Here is an 18,056-nt window from a genome sequence, read left to right as displayed (position 1 = left end):
ACTGCTCTCCTTCCTGGAAAGTGCACCGAAGGTGACTGATGGGCTGTTTTCATCTCACTGTGAGTGGCAGATTTTCATGTGCTTTCCAGATCCACCTGCACGTCTCGCCTCATTTCACACTTTGAAATCCGAGTCTCCAGTGATCAGCATTTGTTGGTTTGCTCAGCTTGTGCTCAGACTTGGGAATTTTTTTTTTTATAGAAAACTAATACATGCATAAGTTTATATTATTTTTATAACCTTTAAATCTTGTTATCAATCATGAATAGATTGAACTATCTGAAAGAGCCAAATAATAAAGCAGCAAAAATCCTGAATGCGAGAAATCCAGTCTTCATGAGTATGTTAATACATCTTTACTCTCTAGTTTTTAAACATGAAATTTACTCAGTTTATTGTTTACTCTGAGGTTTCAGTATAGTAAATGCTCTGATTTCTGTTTTTTTTTAAACAGAAAAGTTCTTTTTTTAAGGTTTGTTTATTTATTTATTTATTTATTTATTTATTTATTTATTTATTTATTTATTTATTGTGTATACAGTGTTCTGTCTACATGTTTGCCTGCAGGCCAGAAGACGGCACTAGATTCTATTATAGATGGTTGTGAGCCACCATGGGGTTGCTGGGAATTGAACTCAGGACCTCTGGAAGAATAGCCAGTGCTCTTAACTGCTGAGCATTTTCTCCAGCCTCCTGATTTCTGTTCTTGATATCAGTTCCAAAACTGTCACAATTTTGAGTTTACATTTTTTCCTAGTGTTTTTCTTTCTCACACTTTAATTATTTTATTTTTTAAAACAATCTTTCTGTTTTGTTTTGTTTTACATACCAAACCTAATTTCCTCTCCCCTCCTTCCACTTCTCCTACCTCCCGTGTCCCATCCACTCCTCAGAGAGGGTGAGACCTCCCATGGGAGTCAACAAAGTCTGTCACATCACTTGAAGCAGGACCAAGCCCCCTCTCCCCCATCTAGGCTGAGCAGGGTATCCCTCCATAGAGAATGAGCTCCAAAGAGCCAGTTCATGTACTAGGGATAAATACCGGTTCCACTGCCAGTGACCTCACGAACTGCCCAAGCCACACAACTGTCATCCACATTCAAAGGGCCTGGTTTAGTTTGGTCCTATGCAGGTTCCCCAGCTGTCAGTCTGAAAACCGTGAGCTCCCACTCGCTCTGGTCAGCTGTTTCTATGGGATTCCCCATTGTGGTCTTGACCTCTTTGCTCATATTATCATTCCTCCTTCTTTACTACTGGACTCGAGGAACTCAGCCCAGTGCTTGGCTGTGGCTCCCTGAATCTGCTTCCATCAGTTATAGGATGAAGATTCTGAGGGATCGGGAAGGTTGAGTTGTGGGGATATCAGAGAAGGAGAGCAAGAAAAGAGACATCTTGATAGAGAGAGTCATTATGGGGCTAATGAGAAACGTGGCACTAGGGAAATTCCCAGGAATTGACAAGGATGACCCCAGCTAAGAATCTAAGCAATAATGGAGAGGGTGCCTGAACGGCCCTTCCCCTCAGATTGATGACTACCTTAATTGTCATCATTTTAATATTTTTGGGTTTTTTTTTTGTTTCTTTTTTGTTGTTGTTGTTGTTGAGACGGGGTTTCTTTTTATGAATCCATAATTTACACCAACTTCGTAGTCTTAAAAAAACTTCCTGATTTTCACTAATTTAAACATTTTATCCTTGTTGACAAAAATAAAAATAGTGTGTGAGTTCTGTTTTGTAGGCCACTGTGGTTGAAGAAACAAAACTGTGGTGCTTGGAGGCTTCATAGCAATTCTGGAAGATTACTGAGTGCCGTTTTGTCCCACTGTTTTCTTTTGCAGATTGGTGTTATTTTCTGTGTTCTCTTTTGTTAGGTTTTATAGAACACTAAGCCACAAATGCTTGATTTGCAAAGATTAGTATGATGTATTTCAGAAAACATTTTCCACTTTAAATTTTATCTTGAGGCTGACAGAGATAATATCTTAGAAGATTCCTCTTGCTTTTTGGTAAAAGTTTATTTTTAGTTCTCCAGTATTTGTATTGACAGTGACATCACTTAATGTTGAGGGGTAGGAATTTTATTTACGTTTACTTGGCTCTAGGATATTTCTTATATTTTGAAAGAACTTCATATGTATGTGTGACTACAAATTATATTATTACATTTTATTTAATGTTTCTAATCTTTTGTTTTTTAATTTTCAAGAAATTCATAAACTCAAAAAGCTTTTCATTAGAAATGAAAATGTAAAATACATAATAATTTATAAGTTAGTTCCACTTTTCAAAAGTTTTCTTACTTTTGGAAATGGCCTTTATGTAATCCAAATATGTATGCATGAAAGAAAATTTGGTATGGGCAGCAGCATCATACAGTGTTCCTTATTGTTGGCTCTTTACATTTTAAAGATTTGTGTATTCGTGTGGGGCAGCCAGGGGTCAACTTCTGGTATCATTCCTCTGGAGCTGTCCACCTTGATGTTTGAGGCAGTATTTCTCAGTGGTCAGAAACTTCCTAAGTAAACTAGACTTGATGTCAGTGAGGTTCAGGGTTCTGTCCGTTTCCACCTCTCCAGTGCTGGTTTACAAGCTATTCTGCTATACTTGTTTTAGTAACATGGGCTTCGGGGATAGAAGTCAGGTCTTTGGGCTTGTACAGGCTGAGTTACCTCCCCAAATGGAAGCATGTTTACTTTTTAAAGTGCATTTTATCCTCTTGTAATGCCATTGAGTACATGGAATATAGTGCCAACACCAAGGTGGCAAAATATAATGCACTTGTAATTTGAAAAAGTAAATACTTCTTACAACAATTAACAATGTCTTACAGAGCAGTGCACCATATCAGGACCACATAAATGATTACTAATGTCATTAATTATAAATATACCTGCAGTCCTTATTCAGTCACCTAGTATTACCAGTTCTTTTTCCACAACCTCAGTAGTATCATTTTTCTTATTGAAGAAGACAGCTTCAGATTGCTATAATACTTGAAAAAAAGAAAAAACAAAATCAGAGTTATAAGAGAATTTTTTTTCAGTCTTCTGCAGTTTGTTTATTTTGAGACAAGGTCTTACCATATGTAGCCTTGGCTGACCTAGGACTCACTGCTTAGCACAGGGTGGCCCAGAACTCACAACAGTTCTTCTATTCCAGCTTTCCGAGTACTAGGTTTCCAATTAGACGCTACCATGCCTAGAAGATGTTGCAATTTTTGAGACTACTTCTTTTTTTTCTCTCCAGCTGTTATTGTTTGGTTTTGGTTTTTATTGTTAATGGCATGGTCTGCTTGTAACAATTACTAATCTTTCATTCTTATAGCTAACATCTTGTTTCCCTGTACTTTTACTTTTTTTTTTACTGAGAAAGTTTTTTTCCATACAGTACATTTTGATCATGTTTTTTTTCTTTTCCCCAGTTTCTAGTTTCCTTCCAGATTCTCCACTTGCCTACATACATACACACACATACATACACACACACACACACACACACACACAGAAATCAAAATAAACAAGCTGCAGACCAGTAAGAAAAAAAAATGCCCAGGCAAAACAAAATGAGATGAGCCTAAAAGAATATCATTGAGTTTATTTTGTGTTGCCAGCTATTCCTAGTCATGGGGTCTGTCCTTATGTGGGGTTGATATACCCAGTGAGACTGGGTTGGAAGAAACTGACATATTGTTAATATGTCAGAAGAACTTCCTTTGTCATAGGCAGCATGACAAACCTAAGCTGGTGGCATGAAAAACCACATTCTTATGTTGTTGGGAGGCCACTTGTTTGTTCCTGACTGCTTAGTCCTGAAATGATCACACAGAAACTCTATTATTTAAAACACTGCTTGGCCCATTAGGTCAAGCTTTTTATTGGCTAACTCTTACATATTAATTTAACCCATTTCTAGTAATCTGTGTATTGCCATGAGGCTGTTGATTACCCAGTAAAGTTCTGACATCTGTGTCTCCAGTGGAGCTACATGACTTCTCCCTGACTCCACCTTTCTTTCTCTCAGTATTTAGCTTAGATTTCCCTGCCTACTTAAGTTCTGCCCTATCAACAGGCCAAGGCAGTTTCTTTATTCACCAATGATATTCACAGCATACAGAGGGAAATCCCACATCACCTTCCCTTTTCTGTTTAAATAAAAATGAAGGTTTTAACTTTAGCACAGAAAAATTACATATAACAAAACAGGTATCAATCAAGAAGGACAGTTAGAATATTTATATCTACTTTATCTTTTATCATAACTAAGGAAAACTGTAACTATAACTTCTTCAATTCCATCAAAGACTCCAGAAGGATATAGCACCTAAGTAAACAGGAAGTACATTGTAAGCGACTTCCAAAATTCTAGAATTGACAGAAACATCTCGCTACCTGGACAGTCATCCAAAGTTCTTCTGTACCATTGGGACATCGATCTTCAGTCTAAAGTATATGGCATAATTTTCCATGAAGCAGGAAATTTCAAAGACAGTTCTGCTTGTATTGGCAGTTTGTCAGTCACTTTCTTCTGTGTCCTGCAGAATGTCTGGCAGACTCTTTTATAAAGCAGGAAGCCTGAAGGATCGTCTTAATTTTAGGCAAGTTCAGCAGTCATTTCTCTGTGGCTCCTGCATGTCCAGTTCATCAAGCAGCCCAGGCAAGAGCAGTTCCTTGCCCAAATGGCTAGCAAACTCCATAAGGAGCCTCTTTGATGCCCATCTTCCTCTTTACATAGATAGGTGCTGCCAGGAGCATATGTGTCTCACTGTCATGAAATGTCCTAAATTCTTAAAACACTTTAAATGCCATATTCTGTAGTCTTTGAAAGATTTGAAGAATCCCTATCTATCTGAAATACATCTGTGTACATCTAGAAAATCTAACATGACTACAATCTTGACTATTATAGATGATTATCTATTAATTTATATTTCTTAACTATACATTACATTTAAAATAAGCTGGATAAACACAATACCTTAATCAAGATCAGAAAAACATATACACAGTATAGCAAAATTGACCTTAAATTTGTATCAATAAACCAAGATCCATACCAAATGCAAATCTCTATAGAATATCCCCCTTTAAATGTAAACAAACATTTATAAACAATATTTGGGAATATGGGTGTAGTTCTGTCCACACTGCTTCCTGCTGATTGTGGGGGCACTGTTAATCAGGTCTTTCATGGTATATTCTGTGTGGTAGGTTCATCTCAGTCAGCAGTTGGGTGAAGTAATTTTTTTAGGGATGTTCATGGCCATCTTTCAGGTGGTCTTGGTCCATCAAACCATATCCTCTGTGGAAACAAAAGAAGAACTTCTTTTCAAAAGCAACATATTCTTAGACCCAAAACTTGAAATTAAGATACTTCTAAAGTATATAGGTTGGTTTAGCTTAGCAGACTTTACAATGAAATGTCTCTCTGTACTTAGATTCTTCGCAGTCAAGAAATTCAAAGAAGACACAATAATATACATAATCCAAACTCTCTGTGTATTCACCATCTTTACATGGCTTATTTATTTTTATTTATAACTGTCTGTGTTGCGGGAGCTCCTTCTGCTCCTTCAGCCAACAGCCGCTGAGATACCAGCCCACTGGGGCGTGGTCTCTCTCCCTTTAAAAAAGCGGCCACTTCCCTCTGCTCGGACTCTGGCTTCTGGCTCCGCTTCTGGTGAGTAGGCTCCATTCCTGATTGTGCAGAGGGCTCTTGTCTGGGACAGAGCCAGAAGCCAGAGTGTGCGCAAAGGGAAGTGGCCGCTTTTTTAAATGGAGAGAGACCACGCCCCAGTGGGCGGGTATCTCAGTGGCTATTGGCTGAAAGAGGGGAAGGAGCTCCCGTAGCATGTCTGTATTCTTTTTATTCTCTCTTCTAAGCCTATGTACATTTTTCCAACACTGTGACCCATTTAGAGGTCTTTTATGTCTGAATGTATCCTATTGTGTATCTATAATTCTTTACTGTTCAGGAGCACTTCTTAAAATGCTAAACACTTCTCGTAAGCTGTGGCATTACTAGGGCAAATTCGGCACTTCCTGCTTGCCCCACCCAGTCTAGCATGGCAGAGTTGCTCACCACCTCAAGAACCATGCACAGTGCCCCATCTCTAAGCACACAGCTGGTCCATGTTGCCACCAAGCAAGCCATAGCACGTTGCTCACAAACCCCATTTAAATGCTTGGTCTTCTGAAAGAGCCAGAGGTCACTCTGGTAGCGTGGCCCAGAAAGCCAGCATTTCAAAACAGCACAGCTATTTTTCTGCTACCCCTGAATCAGGAAAACCTCTTTAAAAGGAGCTACGGCACTCCACCTGCAAAGAGCAAGAAGCTGTATTAAACTCTGTATTTTTGTGTCTAGAATTCCTTTCCAAACTCTCTCAGGTTTTAAGTAGATTTTAGTTAACCACATTGGCACCAATTTGTTGTTGGGAAGCCACTTTTTTGTTCCTAATTGCTCCAAAATAATCACATAGAAACTATATTATTTAAAACACTGCTTGGCCCATTAGGTCAAGCTTCTTATTGGCTAACTCTTACATATTAATTTAACCCATTTCTAGTAATCTGTGTATTGTCATGAGGCTGTGGCTTACCGGGCAAAGTTCCAGTGTCTGTGTCTCTGGTGGGGCTACATGGCTTCTCCCTGACTCCCCCTTTCTCTCTCTGAGCATTCAGTTTAGTTTTCCCTGCCTACCTAAGTTCTGCCCTATCAACAGGCCAAGGTAGTTTCTTTATTCACCAATGGTATTCACAGCATGCAGAGGGGAATCCCTCATCATTCTTCTACATCCTTATTAATTCTGTTGATTTGGCAACAATAATCCCTATCACCAAACTTTCGCTATACTCAGAGAAAAGGCACGGACACATATCTACATTCTTAATCTCTTGACCCTACTTATCTTGGTCAAGTAATACTCTACTGAACTAATGTTAAAGTAACACTCATCTTGGGAAAAAGGAAAAAACGGTTAGATTACAGAGTTCAGCTTCATGAGATAGACTTCAGTGGGACCCAGGGATGCCACACTGTATGCATCCCCAACTCCAGATTTGCCATTTCTAAAATGATGGCCAGCCTCTGTCTAGTAATGATCTCTTCTTAGTTTTGTAAAATACATAGCTATTTGTATATTTTCTGTGACTCTTCATTGTTTGACTAAAAAATAATTCTTCATGAAATTGTTTTCTTCTAAACAACAGCTTACAACAAAAAGTAGAAAAATGCCTTGAAGATGGAATACGCCTTCCCATGTTGGATGCGAAACAGCTCCAAAGTGAAAATGACAATCTCAGAGAGCAGAATGCGACTGCCAGTAAGGTTAGTAGACACTAAGAGCAGAGGTCACATCTGTTCTGTGGTGTATGTGTATCTTAGGGTTTTCATGTGATTTATAATTTTAGTGATATTTAATAGCTTATAAAATATTTAGTTTGCTTTGATTTAAAAAGAAGATAGCAGTTTAATATATTATAAATTATTTAAACTTAAAAGTCAAAACAAAAGGAGACATTTTCTGATAAATTATTCAAAGTCTGTCTCAAAGTTATTTTTATAAATAAAAAATTTCATTACGAATTACAGGAAAATATTTGCAGTTTTAATTATGGGTGGTCCAAGTCATCCTTGTGATTTGAAGGATATTTAACTGTGAATGCTCTGTAAAATAAAGATATTATAAATAAACTTTTCTTTTTTGAATTTTCTTGAAGTATTGATGCTCTTTTAAAGTAATGAAAAAGATTCAGACCAATTTTTTTGCTGTGTTTTAGATAATAGAGAGCCAGCAGGATGAAATTAACAGAATGATTTTAGAAATTCAGGTAAGGAATGTTCTTCATGTATTTTAGTGTACCCATATGCTAATGTATTCTTATTGCCTCTATTACCTAAACGTATTAAAGTATATGAATATATATATGAAAATATAATACTAATAGTACCTGAGAAAAGTTATAAATTTTTTAATATTAATTCTGAGCAGAATCCATATTATACATTTGTGCATTTGTGAAAGACCAAAATTAAATAAAATTCTGTTTGGTGAGCCAGTTCTCCCAAGGGGTGCTGAGACTGTTTCCTCCTCTTTGCTGCTTTCTTCTATAATTGGCCATCGTCTCTCTCAGATGCTGAGAATGCGTTTGATTGAGGTCGCCAGAGATCAATCATAAGAGAGAATGGAATGCTATTAGTCTAAGTATTTAGTTTTCATATACCAGTTCCATTCAGAAACATACTCCCAGCCCAACTCTGCCCATTATTTGTTCTTTTCCTCCACTGAATTTTCTTCAGAAGTCTGTAATGTTTTCTCCAGCATCCCCTTGGTCCTACTTAATACTGAGATCTCTAATATCACTCTGTCTCTTTTGTTTTGTTTGCTGACATTGCTTCCTCTACTGCCATTGTACTATAGTGCCTATACTAGTCAGTTGATGCTCACCAATTACAGAGATAAAGTAGGGTAGTTATTTTTGGAATACTTCTATTATGTATCCGTTAAACAATCAATTCTAAGTATGAAATCCCCACAATCTGTTTTTATAGTTCTTCCCTCCCTCCATATCCTGAACATGCCTACCATGTTTGTAAATATGCTCACAATACATCAGGAAATTTGAGTAAAAGCTGTAGTCCACTAAGTGCCTGTGCCTTTCCAAGACTGCCCATCTGCAAAACGTGCTCAGAGCATTATTTAATACAGCGTGGAAACATGTTATGTCCCCAGCCTTTACCTAGAACTGACAGTGCTCCTTTTAGTTTCCCTCTTCCTCCTAATGACACTGTTGCTCTTTCTGTATCACCAAATGGTGAGGTGTTACAAGTTCATGTCTTTACATTTTACTGAGTTTTTTTGAGAATGATGCTCTGGTGGTTCAGCTTGGGAGTTAGGACTTATCAAAATTCTGGATACATATGTACACTTTAAAAGTTTAGAAGCCAACCAATCTTTAATTCCTTTATTTTCTCTGTACTTATGAAGCCCTTATCTATATGGTGGTGTCTAGTTTCTCCTCAGCTGTTTTCAAAAACAGCCTTCCCATAGGTTCTATCTGTACTTTTCTTCATGTAGCTAAAATACAAATAAAATACTATGTAAAAGAAAAGCAGAACATCCCAAATGATTAATACAAATCTTAAAATTTAGCTATCACTATAGTAGTAATTGTAAAACTGAATTCATTATAATTTCAATGCTCTTCTTTTTCTAATAGTTGCAACACATTTAGGCTTTATAGTGGACAGAAACAACTTTGTGTTACTAGAATTGCGTTTTGTACCACTGTTTTTTCCCATAAAACATTTAAATGATCAGAGGTAAACAATAAAATCTTATGCTGTATGCATGTCTCCCTTATTAATACAAGATGAAATAAGACATTGTTTTATAATGAAATGCTATTTATTGAGTCAAGATCTTGCCATGTAGTCTTGATTGACTTGTAACTTATCATATAGACCAAACTGGCCTCAAAGTTAGAGAGATGTACCTGTCTCTGCCTCCCAAGTGCTGGGATTAAAAGTGGGTGCCACCAGGCCTTACATGAAGATAATTATTTAAATACATATGTCATCTGCCATTTTACATCCAAAGTTTAAAAAAATTTACCTGGTATAAGTCACTGGAAACTGTAGTTCAGATTTAGAAGGAGAACAGAATTCATCTTGGACTAGAAATAATATTGCATTTGTTGTTAAATATGAAAAAAGCAAAGCTTCATATAAAAGCATATATTAAATTTGAAACTGAGTCCTATATGAAACTGAGTCCTGTAAAGTATAGCTTTTTATACAGTTTGGCTTAACTGTCAAGATGATATTGTTGACTGGGATGAATTCCTTGTTGATTGATTGTGTAAAAATGTTGCTTTTCTTTACATCCATGAGACCAGGAAAGACCACTGGCTTCTCTGTGGGCTTTTCCACTTATGAACAAAATAACATTTGCATACCACATTCTTCTATCATTTCTGTAAATTTTATGGTTACAGTCAGAGTGTGATCAAGTTCTTCATTGGGTACTTTCCTTCCTGCTTTGTTAAATCATTTCACTATCATAAGTTTATTTCTAGTTGACTGTCATCTTTGCATTTTGGTTTTGTAATCTTGACAAAGGAAGTATGAACTTTAAAATTTTCAACTCTCTTTACTTTTAAAATGTCTCCATAATGGAAGCATGAATGTCATTAACTGGCCTTTCTAAATTAACATCTATCAATGAATGATTATTATTATTATTTTTTTGGATTTTCGAGACAGGGTTTCTCCATAGCTTTTTGGTTCCTGTCCTGGCACTAGCTCTTGTAGACCAGGCTGGCCTCGAACTCACAGAGATCCGCCTGCCTCTGCCTCCCGAGTGCTGGGATTAAAGGCGTGCGCCACCACCGCCCGGCTCAATGAATGATTATTATAACCACAAAAGATAAAATTACATTCAGAGGTCATTTCGACTGCCTACTCTTACAGGCATGACTAGGACTTCCATTCTTAAAAACTCTTGTCAGTCTATCCTATTTACAACGTGACAAAAGAAGATATTTCTACAGTCTCAGAAGATTTGTCTTAATGTTTACCAACAACTTGTAAAGTTCAGTTAGTAGACTTTTCTCGGTAGAAATACTAGAGAAATGGATTTTATGCCAGTAGGGTTCTTTATAGGTGGAATATGACTTCTTTAACCTAATAATTGAATTGCATTAATGCTTCCCATTGTTACATAGTATTTATCTTCTACCTTTTGTTAGATTAATTTAATGATATAAAATTCTTCCTAATGCTTAATTTTTAAAAGACACATATTAAATTGCTTCATGTTTTAATGACAAATTAAAAATACCATATCAAACTTAATAGTTGAAAAACCTACCAGCCAAATATAGTGTCTTCTATCAAAGAGAGGTTAGCATGCTTTCATATGCTCTTTCTCCGGGTATCTTTAATTCAGGAGACTTTGTATGTATTATTATACATATTGTGCATTTACTTTAAGCCCTTTATAATTTTTGTATAATTAAGATACGTCAAAAACTATAAAAGGTGAATTCAACTTTTGAAGAACCATCTTTTTGTGTCTTAGTTAAGGAGGAAGCTATTGATGTAAATTATGAAGAGTTCTTTTGAGCCTATTTGTGCAGAGTGGTCAGTCACCAAATTTGTCTGGATAATTAGGTTATTTGGGATGCTTTTGGAATCCTGTCTTTATGAGCTGTATGAATTCCTATCTAAGGGTTAAATTTGAGCCTGGATTGGATAGACTGTGGGCATCACTTGACTGCAGCCTTGTCCCTAGTCCTGGGTCTTCTGTCAGGCACAATCCTCGGTGCTCTCTGCTCTTGAGTGGGAAGTGCAGGGAGGACTGGGTGGGAGGTGAATAAAAACGTTTAATGTTTAGATACCAAGTGGTGCTGCTGAAAGATCTTGTTTATGAACCAAAATACAAATCACAAGGCAAAAGAAAGGGAATTCTGGCAGCTTTTTCTCTATGTTGCATGAAGTTTCAATAACAATTTTGAGTCATAATTGTCACAACATACTTTTCATGCCTTTGTATGTTACAATATTTTTAGTATATCCAGTAGATGCTCAGACTCAGGTCACAGCCTTAGAGCACTTTATCCCCTTCAGAAGAAGACCTGTGTCTTCTCATTTTTTTCTCTTAAGCTCTCCTCTCCTCTCTAGCTCTGAGCAATTGCTGAGACATTTCTAGCCGCTGTAGATTTACCTGTTCCATAACTTCATGTGTCTGTGGCTTTTACTGACATGAGCCAATTGTAAGCTCCACTAGTTGCTGCTGATGCCTCGCTTTCAGCTGTTGATGGTAGCACACATGGCTTTACAGATCATCCATTCTGGTTCCTTCTCAGAACAGCTTCATAGGCTAGTGAAGATTGCTCTGACTGGGGGCTATGCCTCCCAGTCACCTGCCTCAGGCCTGTAACATCAGTGAATCTGACAGTAACCCAGCAGTTGCCCTTTGCCACAACTGCCAGTATTGAAATATTTTATATATGTGTGTATATTGCTTGTATTCTAGTATCCATGAAGGCCAGAAGAAGGTATCAGAGCTAGAGTTACAGGTAGCTGTGATATTCCTTGTGTGGGTGCTGGGAGCCAAGCTTAGATCCTCTGGTAGAAGAGAAAGCACTCTTAACTAATGAACCATTTTCCAGTACTTCCATTGTTTTTGAAAGGACCTTTTAGACATACTCTTACAAATGAAGCCATTTCTTTGTGAACACATTTGTAATTTCATAGTATGGTCTATTTGCTCTAAGTGAAAAATCTCTGATGTTGGGGTTATTCAGAAACTTGTGTGTGTGTGCATAAACATTACAGCATGCATGTGGAGGTCAGAAGACAATTTTGGGGAGTTCTTGCCTTTGCCTTGCTTGAGGCAAGGCCTCTACTTATTGATTTGTTTATATTTGTTTATGCATTCTGCTGCTTCACTCTCGGAATTTACCCTTCAGTAAAAAGAGTAGGGACAGCATCTCTCAGTGTCCTTGACTTGCTGCTTCTAGCATGTAACCCTGTTCCACAAACTGAGGCAATAATTACTAGGACCACCATTTTCTCGATAACACCACACAAGGTAAAGTCTTCATCCTTTGTGGGAAGATGGAAGAAAAAAGCCCCACCTCTTGGCTACTGTGCTTGAAACTTATCCACAGCTACAGGTAGCTGGGGCAGAATGTCAAACATTGATGGGTCCTGTCTCCTGTGGGAAGAGGATTCTAGCAGTCTGGAGCAGAATTTCCATCTTTCTGAGCAGTGAGATCTAAAGATGGGGAGGGTTGTGCTTCAGGCACCATGCAGTCCATTGCTGCTGTTTCTGGGTTCTAGTAGGTTTTCCTGAATGAATGTCTTTGTGCTATATGGCCATTTGCAGTAACTTCTAAATGTCTTCTTTTGTATTATTCACCAACTTCACTAGGGAGCAGGTTTGCAGAGCACCTCATGGAGAATGTAGAGCTCCTCGTCAGGTGATTTTTAAAATCACATGATTGCAAAATGATAGCTAACTTACAGAATTAGAGCTATCATATCTTCGAGTCTTATAAACAAGCTAAAACTGGCTTATGGTGTTTGCATATTACTTGTTTTAGTTTTTATGATTTTTTTTATTTTTATTGGCGAGAGAGAGTTGTGTATGTACCCCACATTTCTTACTTCTTAAATAGATGTAAGGAGATAGAAATGAAGGGGCCAAGTTCAAAACCTAGATTTCTAAGATTTGATCATCAAATTAGGAAATTCTTTTCGTAATATATAATAATTACTGGGATATTTAAATGTGCTCTCCCTCACATCACAACTATGTTTTTCTTAAAGAAAAGTCTTTATTGTGAATACAGGAAGCTTCCCTGTAGAGGAGGCTCGAATAGAAGCTTCTTACAACAGCATGGACATGTAGACTGGGCCTCACTCAAGTGTGAGTACTGGTCCACATGCATTCAGGGCTTTTGGAAACCTGTTTCTCTTTAAACTAGCATAATTGATATCACTACAGACTTTCCCTACAGACTCTGTTTTTGTTGAATCGCCTCTCTGTCCCTTCTCCCCAAGTAGCCCCATTCCACATGCGTGGATTTGATTACCTTTCTTTCATTCTCCCTTCACTTAAGATCTACCCCCTCCTGTGTTTTTTCCTTGTCTTATTACCTATATCCATCCATACTCATGTGGATTCTCACAAAAATTAAAATTTAAGACCAAATATGTGACAAAGCATGTAGTGTTTTTTGCTAACTCTGGCTCCCAAAGCTTAGTATAGTTCCAGTTCCGTCTATTTTCTTGCAGATGTCACAATTTCATTTTTCTTTATGGCCAAATAAAGTTCCAGAGTGTTTATGTACCACCTTTTTCTGTATCAGTTTATCTGTTGATGGGCATTTAGACAGCAGTGAACATGGATGTGCAAGTATTTCTCTGATAGAATTCAGTTTTTATGGTATACATCCAATAACCCCCCTGGTTTTTAGTCTGCAACTCAGAATTCTCCCTTCCATATTTGCGTCCCTAGGTTCCTGTTCCACCTCACCACACTATTGAACATACTTGACATAACACATTAAAAACAAAATCTCCAAAACTTTTTGAAAAAAATTCACCACAAACCCTGCCATACCTCCCAGTCCTGAATTATTAAAGTTAACCTTAATTCTCAGCACATGTTTCTCAGGAAATTCCATGACCTTTAAAATATATCCCTCTCCACCCGCCTCCTGCTGCCAGCATCGTCCAATCTATTTTTGTTTCTCTTGTGGAGTTCCTCTTCCTGCCTCTCCCTTGTGCTCACATAGTCTGTTCTCTTGTTAAGTGATACCATGGGACAAAAATCAGATCATGTATTTCTGCTCAGCACTCTTCAATAGTTTCTTTTATTCAAAATAATAATCCAAGTTTGAACATTAAGTTAAGAAGCCTGTGTGTCCACACTGGTGTTGCCATGCTTGGTAGCTGGAGTCACTCTGGCTCTGTTGCCTCACCTTCATTTACTCCAGCAGAAGGCAATGTCTGCCCCAGAACTTCTCACTTACACTCTCGGTATCTGGTGGACACAGTCCCTTAATCACCTCAAATCATGCTATCAGTGTCAGCTTTTCCATGGATTTTGTACCCTGTTTTGAGATTTCAATGTCACTTTTCCTACCATTCTCTTTTCCATTTTCTAATATACAATATTATACAGCTATAACTTATTTTGTCTTTTTCTTGCTACTAAAAATTCTACAAAATCCAACAGCTTTGACTGTTCACCAATTTATCACGTAGTACAAAGAAGAGTTTGCTCATAGATAATTACATGAGATAGCATTGTTTTGATAACTCTTGTGGGATGTGTGTGTGTTCACGCACATTCATGTATGTATGCAATACTAGTGTGCTTTTCTTTTCAAATGACTCCTTTTAAGTTGAGCTTACAGATTGTGTAGTCTGTTGGCAATAACATGGCTTTCCTTTGTTTGAGTTATTTGTGTATTTCTAGATTCTTATATCTAAACAGTACATTCAAATAAAACTACTTTTCAGCTTCAGAAATGCTTATAGTAAATGCCAGGAGGTTATGAATTTAGCAGAGTCTTAAGACTGTTAAGTCTGGAACTTAAGGAAGATTTTTGACATTTAAAACCTAATTCAATCCTTTAATTTATGAATTCTTAATGTGGCTAATGGAGCACAAACATTGGTATTCTGCATTTCACAACAGCCAAATATTTATTTCAGAAAATATGGATCATTTATTTATACATGGTTAGGAAACCACTATTTGTAGCAATTATACTCTAAAAAAAACACAAGATTTCAAAAATGCCTTGTGAAATAACATTTATTATTCCTTCTTGATAGAACAAATTAGCTGGAATGTCTATCAAATTTTCTAGGTTTTCCTGAATAGGAAAATAGTTATTAATCTGGTATTTTGGATTCTTACACCAAAATAACTACATTGTGCATTTGCATTTATAAACACTAGTAAGCACTGCAAGAGCTATTGTGAACATTGGGTGAAAGACCAGAACTACTTAAACAACCCTTGTTCTGTTCAGGGGTGGGTGATTGAAAGGAAATGAGCATGATGTTTACTACTTGAACTATGCTTGACTCTGGAGATCTAGCGTGACAGTCACATTTTGTTCTTTCATCTATTGAGACAATAGCATTACTTCATTCCAAACCTTATGGATACATGTTTCCACACAATTTAGAATAGATGACCTCTGTTGTAGATGAGGTGCTATTGTCAGGCAGCTTCAGCACTGCAGCTAGAGTTATCCTCGGAAACAGACAGGAATGCATCTGTGAGCCCAGTCTCCACGGTGCTTCCCGATACCCGGCCAGTGTGTCACATGAGTCAGATGTTATTTGAGTTTTCATTTTTGTGACTCTATTGCCAAATACTCCCAACTGCTCCTAATAGAAAGGTTGTCTGTAGCCGGGCAATTGGTGATACACGGCATTATTCCGAGCATTTGGGAAGCAGAGGCAAGCAAATCTCTGTGAGTTCTAGGAAGCCTGGTCTACTAGTTCCAGGACAAGCTCCAAAGCTACAGAGGGAAATCCTGTCTCAAAATGAAAGGAAGAAAGGAAGGAAGGTTTGCCTGTTTTGTAACTGTCTTAATTTAATCTTATATGGAAACACATTAATCACTAGCTAATTCCCCTTCATAGTCAACATGGCTCTGAGTTGATCAAACTGTAAAACACTAAGCTTTTAATGGATTGTATTGTGAAAATAACCTCTTTGGATTTAGTTTTTATTGTTAAAATATGAGCTTTATGTTTTTTCTCTGTAATTCCTTTTTTTGGTTTTGTTTTGTGTTTTTTTGTTTGTTTGTTTGTTTGTTTTTTGAGACAGGGTTTCTCTGTGTAGCTTTGGAGCCTGTCCTGTAACTTGCTCTGTAGACCAGGCTGGCCTCAAACTCACAAAGATTAGCCTGCCTCTGCCCCCCGAGTGCTGGTATTAAAGGCATGTACCACCACTGCCCAGGATCTCTATAATTCTAATAAAGCTAGTTTTCTCTATAATTCTAATAAAGCCATGTGTCTTAAGAGAATTTCAATTGAATTCTGGAATATAGATAAATAATATTGTCACTCCAAGAAGCATAAATCTTCAGTAGGTAATAAATCCCCATATATCATTCAATCAAATGAAGTTAGAAAACAATTACAGTACCAGAAATATGTTTAGGGAGCTTTCCTTTTGTGTTGTATTGCCAAATGCATTTTGAGGATTGCAAAACAAGCTTGTGTAAGAAATATACTTGTTCAAAGGGTTGAGCCATTTTTATCTAGCTCTTAAGCCATTAAATAGTCTTCCAGCATTTTATCAAATGGCATTTAAAAACATTAAGTTAAATATCTGTCCCTTACGGTCTTCTGTCTGCCTCTGTGACCCTCTCCTTCCATCACAGAGGTGATAGGGTGGTACGCATTCATAACGGATGTGTGCTATTCAGGTGGTCGTTATATGAAAGCATGTTTAATTAAGAATAAATACAGATTTGTGGAAAAATGATTTCTCCTGACTGGTTATAAGTTTATTGATTTCATGGTCTAACTACATGGGGAAAATTGGTAGAAACACTTAGGAACCCTAGTAAACCGTTTTGGTTTTTGTTTTGTTTTGTTTTATGACACATCTTCTGTAGTGTACAGTCAGCTGGGATGACTCTGGTATCCCTAAAGCATTTTCTGTGCTGCTTTGTCACACTCAGGCCTTTCTTTTTCGTGGTACTATCTACTCCATGATATGCAATTTTATAATGGAGTAAGGAGATTAATTTTCAAAGTTTCCTCTGGCCTGAGTTTGGGCTCATCATCATTGTTCAGGACAGTATAAACAGAAAGGGGAGCTTAGCTACAAATAGTTTTTGGAAATGTCTTACTCTACTATTTTATACATAAGAAAAATGTAACGAAGTATTGCTTTGTTGCCAATACATTCCTAACACCAATTAATTAAGTGTAGCACTAGCTAGAAACCTCAATTGACATGTTTACACTGGTTAAAAACCTCTTTGGTATTGCTTCCCTAGTCTTTCAATCTAATGTGAGCTGTTTTAGAGGCCACAGCTTCATCATAGAAGGGGCTAGGGAGACCACAAGATCTTAAATATTTGGGGTATCAGATTGACATGTGTTAACATGTTTGCTTTATAGTTTTGTCATTGTTGTCATTTTAGTCTATGCAAGGGGATCTTTCTAAAGAGAAACGGACTGCAAAGAGCATGGTAGAAGAGCTCGGAAGAAAAGAAGGAAGCCTCCAGAGGTTAACAGAAGCACTGCTCCAAGTGAGTACAACTCCCACTGCCTAGGAGGGCTATTCTCCATCTCTTTAAAGTCAGTACTTGCTTTCTATGTATAGAACATGTACAAATGGGAGGCTTGACTTGATGTATTCAGTAAAGTCATCAGGTTTCACAAGAAAATTATAACAAAAGGCAAGCCTTTATTTTTTATTTTTATTTTTTTGTTTGTTTTTTTTTGTTTTTCGAGACAGGGTTTCTCTGTGGTTTTGGAGCCTGTCCTGGAACTAGCTCTTTTTTTTT

At 37.2% G+C, this 18,056-nt stretch overlaps 1 protein-coding gene across 1 annotated transcript in view; it reads left to right on the top strand.

Annotated features, from left to right (window-relative positions):
• The window catches only part of Cep85l (centrosomal protein 85 like), a 114,972-nt gene that overhangs the window by 85,753 nt on the left and 11,163 nt on the right, over nt 1-18,056 (top strand). Inside the window, exons 9-11 of the mRNA XM_005363626.2 lie at nt 7,206-7,323; nt 7,776-7,826; nt 17,691-17,798. Of these exons, the coding sequence (XP_005363683.1) occupies nt 7,206-7,323; nt 7,776-7,826; nt 17,691-17,798 (277 nt within the window). The remainder of the gene's footprint in view (nt 1-7,205; nt 7,324-7,775; nt 7,827-17,690; nt 17,799-18,056) is intronic.

Source organism: Microtus ochrogaster, linkage group LG9 (genome assembly GCF_000317375.1).
Source record: "Microtus ochrogaster isolate Prairie Vole_2 linkage group LG9, MicOch1.0, whole genome shotgun sequence".
In the NCBI taxonomy this organism is placed as follows: domain Eukaryota; kingdom Metazoa; phylum Chordata; class Mammalia; order Rodentia; family Cricetidae; genus Microtus; species Microtus ochrogaster.
The sequence above is the reverse complement of the archived record's forward strand: the minus strand, read 5'-3'. Positions and strand labels throughout refer to the sequence as shown.